Source organism: Chaetodon auriga, chromosome 9 (genome assembly GCF_051107435.1).
Source record: "Chaetodon auriga isolate fChaAug3 chromosome 9, fChaAug3.hap1, whole genome shotgun sequence".
Taxonomy (NCBI): Eukaryota; Metazoa; Chordata; class Actinopteri; order Chaetodontiformes; family Chaetodontidae; genus Chaetodon; species Chaetodon auriga.
The window spans coordinates 12,235,710-12,252,596 of NC_135082.1; the positions used below are offsets into that span (position 1 = coordinate 12,235,710).

Sequence of the window (16,887 nt, forward strand, 5' to 3'; positions counted from 1 at the left end):
CTACAATCAGATGTAATCGGGGATGTATGATTTTCTGAACCAGACTCAAAGGCTTGTAAGCTAGTGATCTGCTGCACTGGAAGACTGTGAAAAGGGCCAGGGTAAGCAGTCAGCTTCCACCCACCTTCTGCCTTCAGCCAGCATGTGCATATCCATCTCAGTTTCACCTCCCGTACCCCTACAGCTCACAGCTAATTTGTTTCTGCAAGATTTAGGCACTTAGGTCTCTCTCTCTCTCTCTCTCTCTCTCTCTCTCTCTCTCTCTCTCTCTCTCTCTCTCGCTGTCACTCTTTCCCTTCTTTGCACTGAATCCCTCTGATTCCCCCCCAGGGCGGTGTACACCCCTTGCAATAATTTGTCACAAATGCAAGTGCGCCCTCTCCGCGGCTTTCCTCGGCCCAAAAATGAGTTTCAGCCATCCCATCTGGCTGTCAAAGGCAAGATGTCACCAAGAATAGGAGCTTCCCATCCTTCTACATTTTCATGGCTGAATTGTCATCTTTGTGTGTGACTTATGTCTTTGACCCTCCCACGGTAGACATATTTTACATCTGATTTGTACTTACGGAGCTTCGCTTCCTTGAAGTGAGTGCACTCTTTGTCTCGGCCTGTCACTGCTTGCTGCATATATAAAAATGAACCAAGCTTTGGGGCTGCTATACAATGCAGATGGGGTGTAAAACATGGTGCATATATTTAGAAACAACAGGAGTCAGATGTTTGCACTGTTACTACACAGCAGCCACTTGCACAAATCTCCCATGAAAACCAGTTTCTGCAGGAGCTAAAGGCACTAATCATTTCCTCTCAGCACACTGATCTGAAATCTATTTGTGGACGCAGTAGGAGAAGAGAGAGGAAATCAGAAAACATCTTTAACAACTTGTCCCATCTAATGAGATTAGCAGAGCCGCTTACACAGTCATGACATGGAGATACACACAGATAACCCTGTAATAACTCATTATTCTTCCCATTTCCACATCGACGCCTAGTCAAGGCTCGCTGACAGTGCGTGTTGTTGTTGTGCATACACAGCTATCAGGCCAATCTAGGCACTGCAGCAGTGTGGAGTGAGCTCAGTGAATACCGCCCCGAATGCCACAGCACAAAGAGAGCTAGCAAAAGAAGGACATGGAGATAGCATTCTCTGCTTTTCAGAGGCTACAGCATTAGTGACACATGCATGAGTAAAAATGGAAAAATTCAGCGTGCAAGCTCTCTGTTTCCCTTGGTTTGACGGGGAAGCTGCAAAGAGAGAGGAGGACAGAAATCAATTCAGTGTGTGTGCTTGCATGCATGTGTAGTCATGAGAATGCACAGATAGCGTCCCAAAAATACAGGAAACAGCTTGGATGAATAGGAAGTGCAGCGAAGGGCAATTTCTTGCCATGGTTGAAGCGCATGTGAGATCAATAATAATAGAAAATTGTTGATAGATCTCCTTACTTTGATGAAACTTTTTCTATCTTGAACAAATTTCTTCTGTGATAACAATGTCTATTTTATAGATTTTTCCATGAACTTTGTCAGTCAACAGATAAAGAATAGAGCCTCCCTGAACCCTGTGATTGTTGCATCCATCAAACACACTTCCACATACTTTACCGGCAGCTACAGCACTCACAGTGCTTAACAGATGCCCTAACCTTCATTTAAGTCTTATAAGATGTTTTTTTAGTGAGTGGGTACATGCCAATTTATTCTTGTGCTTCCGTCTGTGGGCACCATAACTGGATCACATAGGCTTTTCAAATAAATAGCAGCGTTATCCTACTAAGAGCGCCAGATCCAATTTGCCGTATTGGACAATACAACAGAAGCAGCAAAAGGTTTAGACAATCACAGAAAAGTGTTTGAAAATTCAATTTAATCTGCTTCACTGCAAACAGCAACGTGCACTAATCTGAAATGTCCCAATGTAGTAAAATCATCACCCATGGCAAGTTATAGCTCGGAGATAAACGCGGTGAATTAGTCTAAAGCTACTGTTTGACTCAGGTGTGGTGTGCATGCCTGTGATTAGCAGCCAGATTGATGAGTTCAAGGAGGAGCGGTGGCCCTGTTGTGCTGTGCGTGCAGGCAGAGGGAGGCCAGCATGCGCGTGATGATGAGGCCTGGAGTGTGCGGTATTGACCAGTGGATGTCACGTCGTGATTAGTAGGAGATATCACACTCGCTGGGCTCAGATGCACATCGATCCTGGAACCTGGGTACAGCCTGTCAATGGGGTCATTTTTATCCTCCTCTCCTCTCCTCCTCTTGCCTCCTCCCATTTCACCTCCTGCTATTTCACATCCTCTCCTCCACTCACACCTTCATCTTTCCTCTTCCTTCCTCTGCTGTCCTATCCCCTCCCTTTTTTTTTTGTCTGTTTTCCCTCTTTTCTGTCTCTCCTCTGTTCTGCTTTCCCATTCCCTCCCTCTTCCCTCCATCCACCCTCATGGATCAAACTCTTTATCTGGCCTAAGCCACAGCCTGCAGGCAGTCTCTACAGAGGCTGGAGCAGAAGACCAACAGCTTCAAACAACATTATATAGGGCTGGCATGAAGCTTGTCTCACACTGATAGATGAAAACACTGGCCCCTCAGACATTGCCTCTATATGGACATGATGAAACAGGAGCAGGGCAGTCCTTCTGTTTTCAAAGCCCACTGCTCTTCACTTGAATATTGCTACAACACCTCCCGGGAAGTAAGGCAGACTTAAGTTTATAGGAATTAGGCAACTGCTCACTTTTGTTTTCTGATCCATGCAAAACAAAACAGGCCTTTTTCTGGGAGGGAAGATGCATTTTCTTTGGCAGCTGTCCTGTTGGATCATCTGTTATGAAATCATTCCAGAATAAATCTGGTTTAGAGGAAACATGTGAAGCCAGGTAACAAGCATGGTTGCAGCCATATAAAAAGAGCAAGGAAACAAATCATGCATGCAATGAATCATAAGTAGCAAGTCCCATTTGGGCTGTTTTATGTCATGTTTCATTTTTAATGTTTAAGCAAACAAGCACTACAAATAACAGCCTTCCTTGGATTAATTCTCACACACGCACACACTGCATGGATGCTTCTGTGCTTTAACTTACAGTATCTCCCTGAAGCCTGAGGGAATCCAGGAAGTCTATTCAAGCTCTCAGAGAGCCTCACCTTGCCCTCCTGATTCCGTCAGCATCGTTCGTTTTGGAGTTGACGAGTTTGATGTTGAGTGGAAATGTTAATGCAACAGGAAAAAACAATGTTGGTGTTGTTTCAAGGCTGCCAGACCAATGTGAAATGATCCATGGACTAATGCATGATCAGACCAGAGGCACTTGTGTTTAAGTGGATGCAGCCTGTGGTACTGTAGGCTGTAGCCATGGAGACCGCAGTTTTAACCCTGTGTTCTGAAGTGGCCAAGGATGTGCAATTAGGCAAATTTTATAAGTATTCATCTCCCAGCTTGCTTTAAATATTTCAGGTGGGATTAAACCACTTCATCTTCATCTTTGTCTTTGAGAAAAACAATAACAGTGTGGATTCCCGAAAGGAGACAGAGAAAGAACAAGAGCCCGAGCGAAATGCAGCGAGAGAGGCAGAGCAACATTTATTGAGTGTGTCCAACTGAGTGCTAGCCTAGTTTGACTGTAGACAGAAAGAAACGTTTGCAACAGAGGGGGCTCTGCATAGTACTCGGGTCTGTGGAGATTTGCTTACAGTGGAGAGATGGTGGAGGTATGATGGCTCAGAGGATTCAGGCTCCGCTGAACGCAGGCTTATGTCTAATAATCAGCAGGGAGGGACTCAGCATGGTCCCTCCGAAAAAGAGACAGGGAGAGTGTGATAGAGAGAGACAGAAAAACAGGGCCGAGGGAAGATTGAAGGCGAGGAAAAAAGCAAGTATAAGATCTAGTAGGAGTTATGGAAAAGGGGAAAAAAAGAGAGAAAGACATGTCCCCGTGGCCACGTTATTCCTCTTTTGCGATGGCTTTTATGTGTATGAGAAGAATTCTGATAAGATTTTGCTGCTTTACATATTTTCACCCCTATTAGCTTTTAACATCATGTGGAATAATATTAAGAAAATGAATCACTGACCTATAAAAAGAGACTCAGCCAATCCAAACTTTCAAGGTCATCTGACAAACGCCACTTCAACGCCGGTGTTGTCTTTGCTGAGTTTTTTTTTAGTTTTTTTTATTTGGATGACATTGTTAAGGTTGTAGTGGTTTTGCAGGATGCACTTAACAGTCACATTTATCTCAGGGCCAGACTGATAAAATCACTGCTGATGCTTCAGTGATTTTTGCCAGCTGTTCCAGATTACAAAGTACAGTCATTTATGGCGCTTACTGGCATCATCACCAACAGAACATCCTTGTCCATTAACACGGACTGAACACTCACACATGCCCATAGTTGCCACGTAATACATCAGCAGTGATCCAAGGCACAGCCACGTCATGTTACTCTCTCTCCAGTGATGCAGCATTGGCTCGTTAGTACCAGCATTTTATCCATATTGCTGTTGTCAAAACATGGCCTAAGTTGCATGTGTTTGTTTGAGCCTGTGGGTGTGTTCAGTGTGTGTCTGTGTGTGTGTGTGTGTGTGTGTGTGTGTATTCTGCTCTCGGACCTACGTGGTGGTCATCATATCCCCAAGGTCAGTCTTTTTTTTTTTTAATCTATCAGCGGTGAATTATCTCGACAAGCCACTCCACCAATCGAGGGCCTGAACCACATGCCCATTTAACGGGTGTCTAGCGAGGGGGCAGCGCGGTCGAGGTCGGCAAACCGCAGCGCAGAGGCGGCTGCAGGGCGACGCGACAGCATTTTAGCAGGGACCCAATGAGTGATTACCTCGGAGCTCCAGTCATAATTCAGCGTGACCTCAATCTGCCAACAACGCTATGGTTTGATGGATCTGCTCACAGTTTGGGTGTCGGGTTCTCGCATGTCAAACACGGGCAGATAATTTCAGGGCTATCTGTTGCTTTCAGAAAGTAAAACATGCTAGATATGAATGTGACACACGTGCTGCTGGCGCTGCATCATGCGCTCTCTGTTTAATTCGTTGGGATGTTGAGGAGTCATTCACTACGTAGATGTCAGAGAAGATACCGCAGACAAAACACTGTCACAAATGGTTAACCCCCATCATGCTGATGCCTGTCGTCTGTCGGCCTATTCATCATCTCCGCGTCTTATCAATCAAAGTCAGCACAAATACACGTGCGTGCACACACGTGCACTCAAACAGACACGTACACCTCCCACTGTGGATAATTAGTGGATTCCCTCAGTGGGCAATAGAGCCTGTGCTCCTCTCTCCTCTCTCTGACCTTCCCCAGTGAGCTTCCTACCACAGCGGGGCTCATCACACACTGCTCTAATACATATTTATCGGTCCAGTGACAGCCCATGTGCGCTAGATTTATATGTTTCTCCACAAACAATAGTAAACCCTCACTCTTCCTCCCTTTCATCAACCAAAGCGGGAGATAAATCTTGTAGTGTCGACCTGGCTGCAGCCTCCTCAGCAGTTGTCCATCTGCGGGTTTGGTGGTTAGACAGACAGGGGACCAAGCCTAGTTGCTTTCAAGCCGCTCTCCTCAATTACGGCAAACGGATTTGATATACGTATGTCTGTCAAATCGCCTCGGCAATCAGAGGAACTGCTCTGCCGGCAAACGCTTTCCTACAGCAACTTGTGATCAAAGACATTTAGAAAGTGGCTGTGGCATGGCTGGCAGCATTGGGATTCAGGACAGACTCTGTGCACCATGACTGGCTCTGTTTGCACAGCGCAATCTGAGTTGAGATGTGAAGAGAAGCAATACCACTAAAGAGTGAGGGGAGGGGAAGGGTAGGGAGGGGAGGAGAGGAGAAGAAGGGAGGAATGGCAGGATTAAGCCCCAGCCCCCCCTCCCCTCTGCCTCCAAGCGGCCATCTTTCATCTTGCGGCCGCCCCTCTAATGCTTTCAAGTGGGTGAAACCCTCGACATCTGCTTCCGCTCCCTGGGACACGGAACAGGCCACCGTCCTGCAGAGACGCACATCCACAGGACAGCTCGGAGGGCAGCGGCAGGGCAGGGCCACAGAGAGCTGATGGTCCCATCCACGCAGAATGAGACACATGATGCAGAAAGGGAAAAACAAACCTTTCTGTCACTGAGGTTAAATCAATATTCTCATATTCAGGTGCGTGTTGAACAGCCACGCTCACACCCAAAATCACAAATTGTGGCTTATGCTGGTAAACACACTCACCACAGAAACATTTCACAGTTCACTCACCCAGACACATTAATTCTACTTACTACTTGCAAACAAATAAATGTAAATAGCTCTGTAAATAAACACTTCATCTTCGCCAAGAAGAAATAAGCCCCCCGCCGCCTCTGATTAAGACTACCAAAGTGATATATCTGGCACTTAAGTCTGCTGTTTACCTCATAAACACAAAGACTTCAACACAGCCACCCACACTGATGCTGAAATATCACAATCTGAGTCTGCATGCCTGTATATTTCTCTGCTAGTCTTTGTGGCTTAAGTGTGGAATCATCTAATGGCGCATATATATATATATATATATATACATACATATATATATATATATATATACATATATATATATATGTGCGCATGCCATTTCGGGAGTGTTTCGCCTGCTGTTGCTTTCAGTATCATGACTTTAGTATTATTCCTTGACTCTGGCAGTGGAAATGCCACGAGCAATAAAGAAGCATGGTCAAGTGGTGGGAGCTTCGCCTCTGATTTTCTCTGAGATTTGTAAAATAGCACTTGCGATTTTGAAAACCGTATCAGGAGGACAGATGAGTGGTGCTGTCAAGACGGAGACTGTGAGGCGCTGGTGATGATGTGAGAAAGGCCGACCCGAGATGGAGAGGATGTCATGTCACCTTCACTCTACTGTGTGTAAGGAGAAATTTTTCAAAGGGGACGAGATTCAATTATTTCCGAGGAAATGATGTTTGTTATTTGGGTTCTGTTCCTTGTGGTGAAAAGTCGTTTAAGATTCCCTTCATACCGCACTGCAACTAAAATGTAATTTAATTTGTGAGGGCACCCCATGAGACTGTAGATTTGTTTGCCTCCCTCCACCCTCTTTAAAGCCCACCCACACACAAACTCCTATGTAGAATCACATAATAGATGGTCTATTGACTCTTATTCTCTGTTTCTGTGTATTACAAGCAGCAGACCACGGAGGTCTCGTCAGCTTGGTCCTCTTCCATTGTGTGCCACCATGTTGCATTGTATTGCTTGGTAAATGTGTGCAGCTCCGTTCCTTCTGCAAATGTAGGGAGTAGGAGTCTGGTTTTATTTATAGCAATCCGCCCACCAACTCCAGTGGAATTTAGTAATCTTTCAGGTTAAAAAATATTACTTTAAACTCACGCATGGCGTGACTGAAGCAGAGGTGCTGTGTGTCTGTGTTTGTGTGTGTAATGACTGCAAAAAGAGCATCTGTGTCTATAATTGCAGTGTTTGAGGTTCATCCAATTTAAGCTACCTTGAAAAGTACATTTACAAGGGGAGGGCATGTGCGCTGGGTTCATATATTCAAGACTCTTTCTGCATTTCATACAAGGAGAGGAATTTTTGGTATGACAAAGTGTGGTTTCGCCGGGTTTGATGCACCCTCTATTTGCAACAAAGCCTATAGAGCTATATTGGCAGCCCCTGCTCCTGACACACATACATAGATGATTACTGAGAGAGCGTGTAGAGATGGATGGAAGGAGAGAAGATGACAGACAGAGTGCTGATTCCCTCCTCTGTCTGCGAGCTGTCTGTGAGACCAGGCCATCTGCACATTCATTATCGCTGCCATGATTCCATTATTGTTCCGTGTGGCAACAAGGACTTGTTCTGTCTGGCCTTTGTTATTCTTATCAGCTGTGTAGCTGACAGCCCCCTTTTGATCATGGCAGCAACAAAATTAAAAACTATCATGTAATATAGCACATAACTGAATTATCCTCCGTAATAGTGACAAACTAAACATCATCCTGTCTCTTCTTCCCGTGTCCTTGTGCAGGTCTTTTCCACAGAGCCATCATCCAGAGCGGGTCAGCCCTCTCCAGCTGGGCCGTGAACTACCAGCCGGTCAAGTATACACGTCTCCTGGCCGAGAAGGTGGGCTGTAATGTCCTGGACACCTTAGACATGGTGGATTGTCTGAGAAAGAAGAGCTCCAGAGAGCTGGTGGAACAGGACATACAACCAGCAAGGTACCACGTGGCCTTTGGACCTGTAATTGATGGTGATGTCATCCCTGACGACCCCGAAATCCTGATGGAGCAGGGCGAGTTCCTCAACTACGACATCATGCTGGGGGTCAACCAGGGCGAGGGGCTGCGGTTTGTGGAGAACGTGGTGGATTCAGAGGACGGCGTGTCTGGAAATGACTTTGACTTCTCTGTGTCAGACTTTGTGGACAGTCTGTACGGCTACCCGGAGGGCAAAGACACACTGAGGGAGACCATTAAGTTCATGTACACAGACTGGGCAGACAGAGACAATCCAGAGACCAGGCGCAAGACGCTGGTGGCTCTGTTCACCGACCACCAGTGGGTGGAGCCGTCGGTGGTGACGGCCGATCTCCACGCTCGCTACGGCTCGCCAACCTACTTCTACGCCTTCTACCACCACTGCCAGAGCCTGATGAAGCCAGCCTGGTCAGACGCCGCCCACGGGGACGAGGTGCCCTATGTTTTTGGAATTCCTATGATCGGTCCCACTGACCTTTTCCCCTGCAACTTCTCGAAGAACGATGTCATGCTCAGTGCTGTGGTCATGACCTACTGGACCAACTTTGCCAAGACTGGGTGAGTAAAATGAGAATAGTCACGCCAATTGGATACTGTTAGGGTGTTATCAATACCCATTATTGATACTGGTGCTATTTTCAGTATTGATACTCATTGTTATTCTTATTGACACTTCTCCTTAATCTTGATGCCATTAAAATGTGTGGTGCACCGCTGCCCTTTATTTCTCTTTCTATTTAGATTTTTTTTTTCTCAGTAAGATGGTCTGCTGTTAAGGAAGCAAGAGAAAATGATTGTGTGGGATTAGTGTCTGAGGTCTAGATGGATGGCTGGTTGTCTACCTGGCTGCTAAAGTTAACATTCGTCTTCAAAGTTATTGTTAAACTGGCAGTGTCAATAATTGTGTAGTTGTCTCACCTGATAGCACCTGACACCTTGACTTTAGGAAGACTCGTTACGTTATTCTGGGCATTGAATGCTAACTCGAGCCAGCGGGAGTGGACCGGCTGCAGTGATGATGGAGCAGCAGCCGCTTTGGTGGAGTATGTGATGTGGCATTTCATCTCACTGGGTCGCCGATGTTACCCCTGTTACAAACAGCGGCTATAACACACAAAGCGTTTGCTGTGTTTTCTGTCTCTTTGAGCCCACATTTTAGAGCATTTTAGTCTGTCTGCCATACAGTCCTCAGAATGTAAACACAGCCGTCATCTTTAGCAGATGGCTACAAGTTGGAACAAAGTTAATTCATTAGTAAGCTAACTGAAAATGTTGAATGTTAAATGAATAAATGACGCCCAAATACTGAGAGCACTGCCTGCTGCAGGATCTTAACAGTATTATGATTTGAACCAATCAGGAACCAGTCAGTACCAATTTAACACCAGCGCTCAGTGTCCATCGCTAATCTCAGTTTAGATCAGACGTGTATTTGTTTATTCTCATCATTAATTATAGTAGCAACACAACATATTCACACATATTACTCATTTGTCTTTTAAATGAGTTCCACAGCAGTACTAAATAATTAAAACCAGTGAACTTTTTTTTTATTAATAGAAAGGCACAGACAGAACTCCTATCTGAGTCCTATTAAAGAGACTTCTGTGCTGCAGGACAAAGAAAGCTCTACAATAGATAGTATAGGACAGAAATGCATTTTTCAACAAAGACATTTTTTCAGAGGTGTTTTTTTTTTTTTTTTTTTTTTGCCTGAACTTCCTGGGTCCCAGTCTGAAAACCTGAGACATATTGAATCTGAGGAAGATTAAATGTTCCTCCAGAATGTGTGCTGTGCTTTTTGTGCTTGGCTGACTGTTTGGGTTGAGTATGTGTTCATGGCTGCCTGCCTTTCTGTATGCTTCTGCGTGTGTGTGTGTGTGTTTGGCTGGAAATACTATCTATGCTCTAATATTCTGAGGCCCAAAAGACACAGAGACTTATCAGGGAGACACATCAAACTCTTGCCCTCGGCGGTATCGATTCCCTCAGCGTGGACCGAGTCGATCACTCGTGCCCTGGGTGACTCCCGCTCCCCACAATGCTCAATTTCCCCCCCCCCACCCATCACTAAGCCGGGCTATTTTGTATGACTACTACTAATCATTTCCAACAACTGAAATTTAATTTGACAATCCCTGTTACCAGAGGTATTGATCCCATCCTGAACAGGTGGAGTCTGAAATCTTGTTCTGTTTTTTATCTGTCTGTATATCATCGGCTGTCCAATCAGGTGGCATTTACATCCAGTCGTCTGGCTGATAGGCTGAGCCCCGGGGCCGCCGGCTCTGCTAGGTCCTTGAGCTGCAAATGGCAGACTAGTGCAGATGGACTGATGTCGGCCACAGCGGCTCCTCGAGGAAAGTACTGAGGTCCATCAGTGATGCTCAAGCTAAACAGCTGTCTCCTCTGCCTGGCAGCCATCTTGTGTCAACACATACGTACATAGCTGCAATTTGTAGATACATTGGGCTTCTCTTACTTGTCCTTTCAAGAATATTATCTGCTGTTATGAGACGAGAGGGCTTCTTCCATTTTCATGAGAAAAGTTGGAGCCCTGAGGCTAAGAATGCACGCTGCGTCTGTCATTCTTGACTTGGATCTTTTGATGTCAGTGAAATTAACTCTGATCGATGATGACAGCCAGCCCATCTTACCTACAACCGCTCAGATTCAACACAGCGCCATGGGCAGTAAGCCGGCCTTCACCCTAACCTGGCCTTCACCCTGGGATGCAGAAGAATTCCAAACAACAAATTGCACTTTAACTACTGACCCCATGTCAGTTTTGTAGATTTCCGCGTCACTGATTGATTGAGACCAGGAACAGAGCAATGGGAGAGTAAACTGTTCTAGATTCGCTCTCGCCATGTCACGGGATATATCCACCTTATGCTCTGTCGTCTTGGCTTGACTCCAGACTGAAGGATTACACGCAGACCACAATTAGGCACTCAGATGGTAAAAAGCCTGGGATTAGATGCCAGCATAATAGAAAACTCAGTGTGCTGCTCCAAAGGGCAATTTTACCCCAGCCCAAGTAAAGGACTCTACCATGAACTCCTCCATCGGCGGGGGGAGGGGGACTGAGTGTGAGATATTTCCCATAGATTCTCAAGTTCATTCTCCTCATTTAAACAGCACTAGGGGATATAGATCTCTCCTCCGACACCTCCCAACCCAATCTGGCTCTAGAGGACATCTTTTTAATTAAGGCACAGTTGAATTCCCTTTGTTTTCACGGCCCGTCCAGCAGCCATCTTCCCCGTATCTGTAAAGCAGCTCTCGCTCCCCTTCCAGATGTTCATAATGAGCTGACCCAGATTGCACTTCCTGCCCCCTCTCTAAATCGGCTGTAGAAACATGTGTGACACGATGTTGAGACACTTGGGCTGCATGTCAACAGTGTGTATCATAGCAGCATTCCCCCCAAAGCTCTTCCTGTCCCTGGCTCTCATGTGTCATCTTTACAGGGCAAATCCCTGCCCATGCGCTTTTTTTCCCCCCTCCATCAGTGTCAGTGAAGCATAAAAGCATACAGAGAGTGCACGTTGTCAAATCTTCTTAGTGTGTGTGTGTGCGCATGTGTGCGAGTGCGATTTTGAGAGTGTGTGTTTACGCTACGAGTCTGTTCTTTCCTGAGAGTTAGGGATGTTTCAGAAGCCGGGGATTTACTCAGCTCAGAGTTATTTTTTCTGGCTGCAACATTTGTTTTACTATCGACAGGCAAAATTGTCCCGCGCTTTATTGCCACAACAACTGAACAGCTTCCCCCGAAACTTTTGCCACAAGTCCACATAACTGCGACTTCCACACCTTCTCAAACACAACTGCAAGCACAGCAACACAGCTATGCACAGAAAACCCTGGCAGAACACTTCAGAAAAGACAGCATGATGAAAAGCCCAGAAAAGATCAGTCATTATATATCATTAGTGCTATAAATACGTTGGTCCATCTTACCAGTTCTTGTTTTTTGTGCTTTTTTTCGCCTGCTGGCTGGTGCTCATTTCCCCTGTTCTGTGTGCGAGCTGTGCCGCATGCTGTGCGGGGCCTTGCAAGATAGTTAAAGAGCAGCGCGCTGTCATGTGTTGAATTTCTTTCCTCATTCTCCTCCGCTGCTCATCCATCCCTCGCTCTCTCATTATTCTATACAAAAAAAGCGAAAGTCTGCTCGCGTTTTACATTCACAACATGAGCTAAAATATGCAGTATTGATTGCTTTGTCTTCAGTGACAACGGCTGCCGACCAAACAAATGTAGATAGAAGTAACTACAGTGTGTCTATAGTGTAGTTTAACAGCCAGCACTGTGATTTACAGCCCTGCTTGTTGATTTTTTTTGGTCTTCCTCCTGCTTGTCAATCGAACAGCTCTCCTCTGTAGGTTTAACAGCACATGTACGTCAACTCTTTCTCCCGTCTGACCTCATTCACGCACTGCTACAGCCTTTTTTTTTTTTTTTTTACCCCAGCTGTCTAGTGGTTACATCACTCATCCCTTACCCCCCTCCTTGTCCTTTCCCGGATTATCCGCCATTCCCTTCACTTTCCTTCGTTAGGACCAACTCAACCTGCACCAGAAGTCTACGAATGCTCGGCATTGTGGAACAGGACAGCCCCACACAGCAGCCTACCTACTCCATTAAATAGGCACTCACTTGATAGGAGATTTGTAGCCAATATCCTGATTTGCATTAGAGAAGGTAAGGAAGTGGTGTGGCTTGTTAAGGAGCCTGGATGCAATTGATCGGTGTCCATGCTGTGTGCTGAATGTAATGAGAGGAGGACAGCAGGGGAGGAGGAGAAAAGGAAGTAGATCTGCATGTGTACAACCTTAAGTAAGTGGTTGTTGGATGAAAACGTGGATGAATACTAAATATGTTTAATAGTAAGAAATAGTCAAAAGCTGTTAATTGGTTAAATGGGAGAGAAAGGGAATAGCGGGGGAGGTGCTGGGGGAGGTGTTGTTGTTTCCTGCCACTCATCCAATCAAACAAATCAATAGCATCCATAATAAGGAGTGGTTCGAGAGCTGTGTCCTCCAACACTTCTGCACGCCCCAAAGTCACAGCGCCTCGCCCTGCATCACTTAGCCCGCTGAACTGAAGGCTGCCATTAGATATGAACCACGCATCACTCAGCCCTCTGCCCCAGCGTGAGTCCACATGAAGGGTAAAAGAGCACAGCCTGATAATTTGGCTGCTCAGTGCAGATGCCGTCCGCCCCCCCCACATCACACCAAGACAAAGTCTACAAACAGAATTAGATTGAGTGCGTTTATAAAAAATTTACATGGAATGCAGGGGAAAGGTGTTGAGAAGCTTGTGTTGGAGTTAAAAATTACAATTAGCTGCTTACTTTGTGTTACCTGGTAAGTAGATAAACAACTGCAGGGGATGAATTTGTTACACAACAGCAACAACAATAACTGGAAAAAAAAAAAACAGGCTTCAAGTTTGCATATTTTAGCAGCTTAACAAAATGAGCATCAGTGCCACTGAATTAATGCGTCTCCCTTGTTTTATATTGAGAAGCTATACTCAGCTCAGGATTCAGAGACCTTGAGTGTAGTGAAAATAGATTCTTGTCTTCTGCCTTAGGGCACCTAAACGTGTCTTTTCAGATTTGGTGATGGCTAGGTCTATGATCATTCAAGCGCTTCAAATTACATCAGGATGAAAAGGGGAAGGAGGTACATGGGAAATGAAAAAAAGAAAGAAAATGATATTCATTCTTCCCCCTTATCTACCTTTTACATCAGTGCTTGCAGATAGGGCTTGGAATAGGTAATGAGCTCAAGCCCCTGTTCTGCCACATGTATAGGTGGAGCTGGGAGTCTGTCATCCAGGTGGTGCAGCATCTTTCAGAAGAGCAGGATCACACTTAGTGAAGCCTTTGCTTTTCATCAGCCTGAAGAAGCTCATCATCAGCACAACCAATCATGTACTGCTTTGTGAAATGTGACATGTCTTGTGTTCAAGTGTTGCATTTGTGTGGCCCCAGAGGTCATCGCAGTGTGATGCATCAAGACGCACTCGGACACACAGATACACAAGCTGACAGACAGGAGATGGGGCACACACACACACACACACACACACACACACAGACTCCCAGTCAATCACAGATACAAACACACGAGAGTACTTAAACACACGCATGGCAGACCAAGGTTAGATGGGGTCAGCAGGTCATAACGGGGGGGTGTGAGGGTGATGGTTTATAGTACCACCACCATATGAACACATCAGAGGGAATCTGAAAGGCTGTTAAAACTCCTGCTTTTATGGGTGTAATAATCCCTCTGCTTTGCCTGGGAGTCCAGCCACAGCTCCAATGACCATCCGGATTAAGAGGGAGGTCTGACAGGACGCTGGCTATCAGCTAATGCAGGGGAGCTCTGAGAGCCCGGCAGGACCACAAACATCACACTATGCCAGGGCTGTTCATACAAGTCAGAACAAGGCATTTGCCATAGAGCTGAGCACATACAACGAGCTCTGCAAGTGTTTGGACAACGGTGCGCTGTTAGGCGTTTTTATCACCGGACTGTTATAATATTTGAATGTGAAATGATATGAGGACTGAGAGGCTGGAGTGTCAGGTCTAATTTGAGGCTATTCAGGCACATCAAATGAACAGGCAAAGAAATACAGCCCATCCACACCCCTTAATTTCAGCTTGCCAGAAGTTTTTTGACAGGTTAAGATAATGTTCTGCAAGTGTTTTTTTTTTTATCTTTAATGAAAATTCCTGACTGCGAGGTGACTTCTAAAAGTCTTCAGCCCATCAAGATCAGCAGACTGTTGATATGTTATCATCAGCTTCCTCTTTCCAGCCTATTTAATTCTATTTTGTTCTGTCTGCATCTCTGAGTGTTCAGCTGTGACTAGTTTCAGCTGACTTCATGGTCATTTGTTTCACATACAAAGTACTGACACAGAGAAAAACAACAGTTCTTTGTTCACACTCAAGGAGATGAAGACACTCTGCACAGTATAGGTAGAACCTCAAACTTTATTTATTTATTTATCACCTATAATGGCTGAACACAATAATATCGTGTGAAGCTCATATTTTTTTGTGTGTCAGCTTTGCCATTGTTTTGCCCCTGAATTATATATGAAGTTTTTCATGTTATTTCGTGCTCATATGCATGCAAGCGGGAGACATGTGAGAGATTTTCAACTGAAAAGTGTGTATGATTCACTCTGGCAGCTGCCACCTGCAGAAAACTTTACAATTGCAGCACTATTTTACCATCGTTCAGACGCAAAACACAGCAGCCCATCATTCAGGAAATATTCTAAAGTGGATCTGACTACGTTGCATCACACAGTGCTCGTGTGCCCCAGTACAAATAGAGCAGGGTACTCCAGTAGCCCTCACCACATTGAACAGCACACACCGAGCTCAGATCACTCCCTCTGACTCTGCAGCTCAGGGCAGGACTTCAAAGCCGGCGTGCGGCCCAAAGTTGAGCAGCAGTGGTAGAAATTGTTCAAAGGAACGTAGCCTGTTTACTATTGACTTTGCAACAATTACCCAAGCATATGTGTGCGTAATTAGATAAGGCAGCCAGTTGTTCTCTAATGCGGCAAATCAAATTAACTAAAGATGCCACATTGATTTCTTTGTGTTCCCTAAATTATTCATCTTCACTTGCACTGAACCAGCCAGCCATCCAGCCACCAAAGAGCTTTTCTAACTCCTCTACACCACTGCTCCCTTGCTCCCTGCACACACTGATTGTTTTGTGAGATTTACCCAAGTACCCTTTCAATATTTCTGCCTTCACAATTCAGCAAATTGACCCTCCTGAAAAGAGAGCATTTGCAGTGTTATGGAAATGCCCGGAATTCCCATTAACCGAGATTGCTTCGAGCTCCATCACTGTTGTCATGTGCGTGCGTGCGCTGTGTATGTGTGAGAACGAGAGCGGGAGGAAAATTTGCTTGCATGTGTGCGTGATGGCACGCACAAGACTGCTGTGAGAATTCATGAAGCACGCAGGCTGCAGACAACCACGTCTCAGGCTGCCCCATTGACATCCTGTTCTCTGGCATGTTGCGCACGGGGAGATCAATATGACCTTACCTCCACCACCCACTCCTTTGAAACTTAATTACTGATATTCAGCTACAAAGTCATCATAGTCTGGCTGTCAATATTCATTGGGGATCATTACGGGCCTAATAAAAGAGGTTATTTACGGGCTGCTCTGCTGACACCGGCCCAGGTCCAGGGATTCAGCTCGAGCCATCTTAATTTGCTTCACCCCTCCCTCTCTCTCCCCCTCTCTCTCTCTCTCTCTCTCTCCCTCTCTCTCTCTCTCTCTCTCTCTCTCTCTCTCTCTCTCTCTCTCTCTCTCACCTCTCCCAGAAGCACTGACCTGAAAAAGAAAAATTGACAGCAGAGAAACGAACAGGAGAGAGGATGGAGGGTGAATTCTTCTGGCATGGCTTTTAATTCTCTTGGCTGTGTTTGGAGGTTTTTCAGCCCTTGCCAAAAAAAAAGACCACTGCAGCAGCCATATCCCTAAATTTGACCTTTGCTCACCACTGACATCGCAATCAGACCCGCAAAGGGATATTTCGTGACATTCAGAGA

The 16,887-nt window shown here is 45.5% G+C and overlaps 1 protein-coding gene across 2 annotated transcripts in view; it reads left to right on the forward strand.

Moving 5' to 3' along the window:
* The window catches only part of nlgn3a (neuroligin 3a), a 115,632-nt gene that overhangs the window by 94,880 nt on the left and 3,865 nt on the right, over positions 1-16,887 (forward strand). For both annotated transcript variants that reach the window (XM_076738447.1, XM_076738446.1), the window contains one exon: positions 8,045-8,834. In XM_076738447.1, the coding sequence (XP_076594562.1) occupies positions 8,045-8,834 (790 nt within the window). The remainder of the gene's footprint in view (positions 1-8,044; positions 8,835-16,887) is intronic.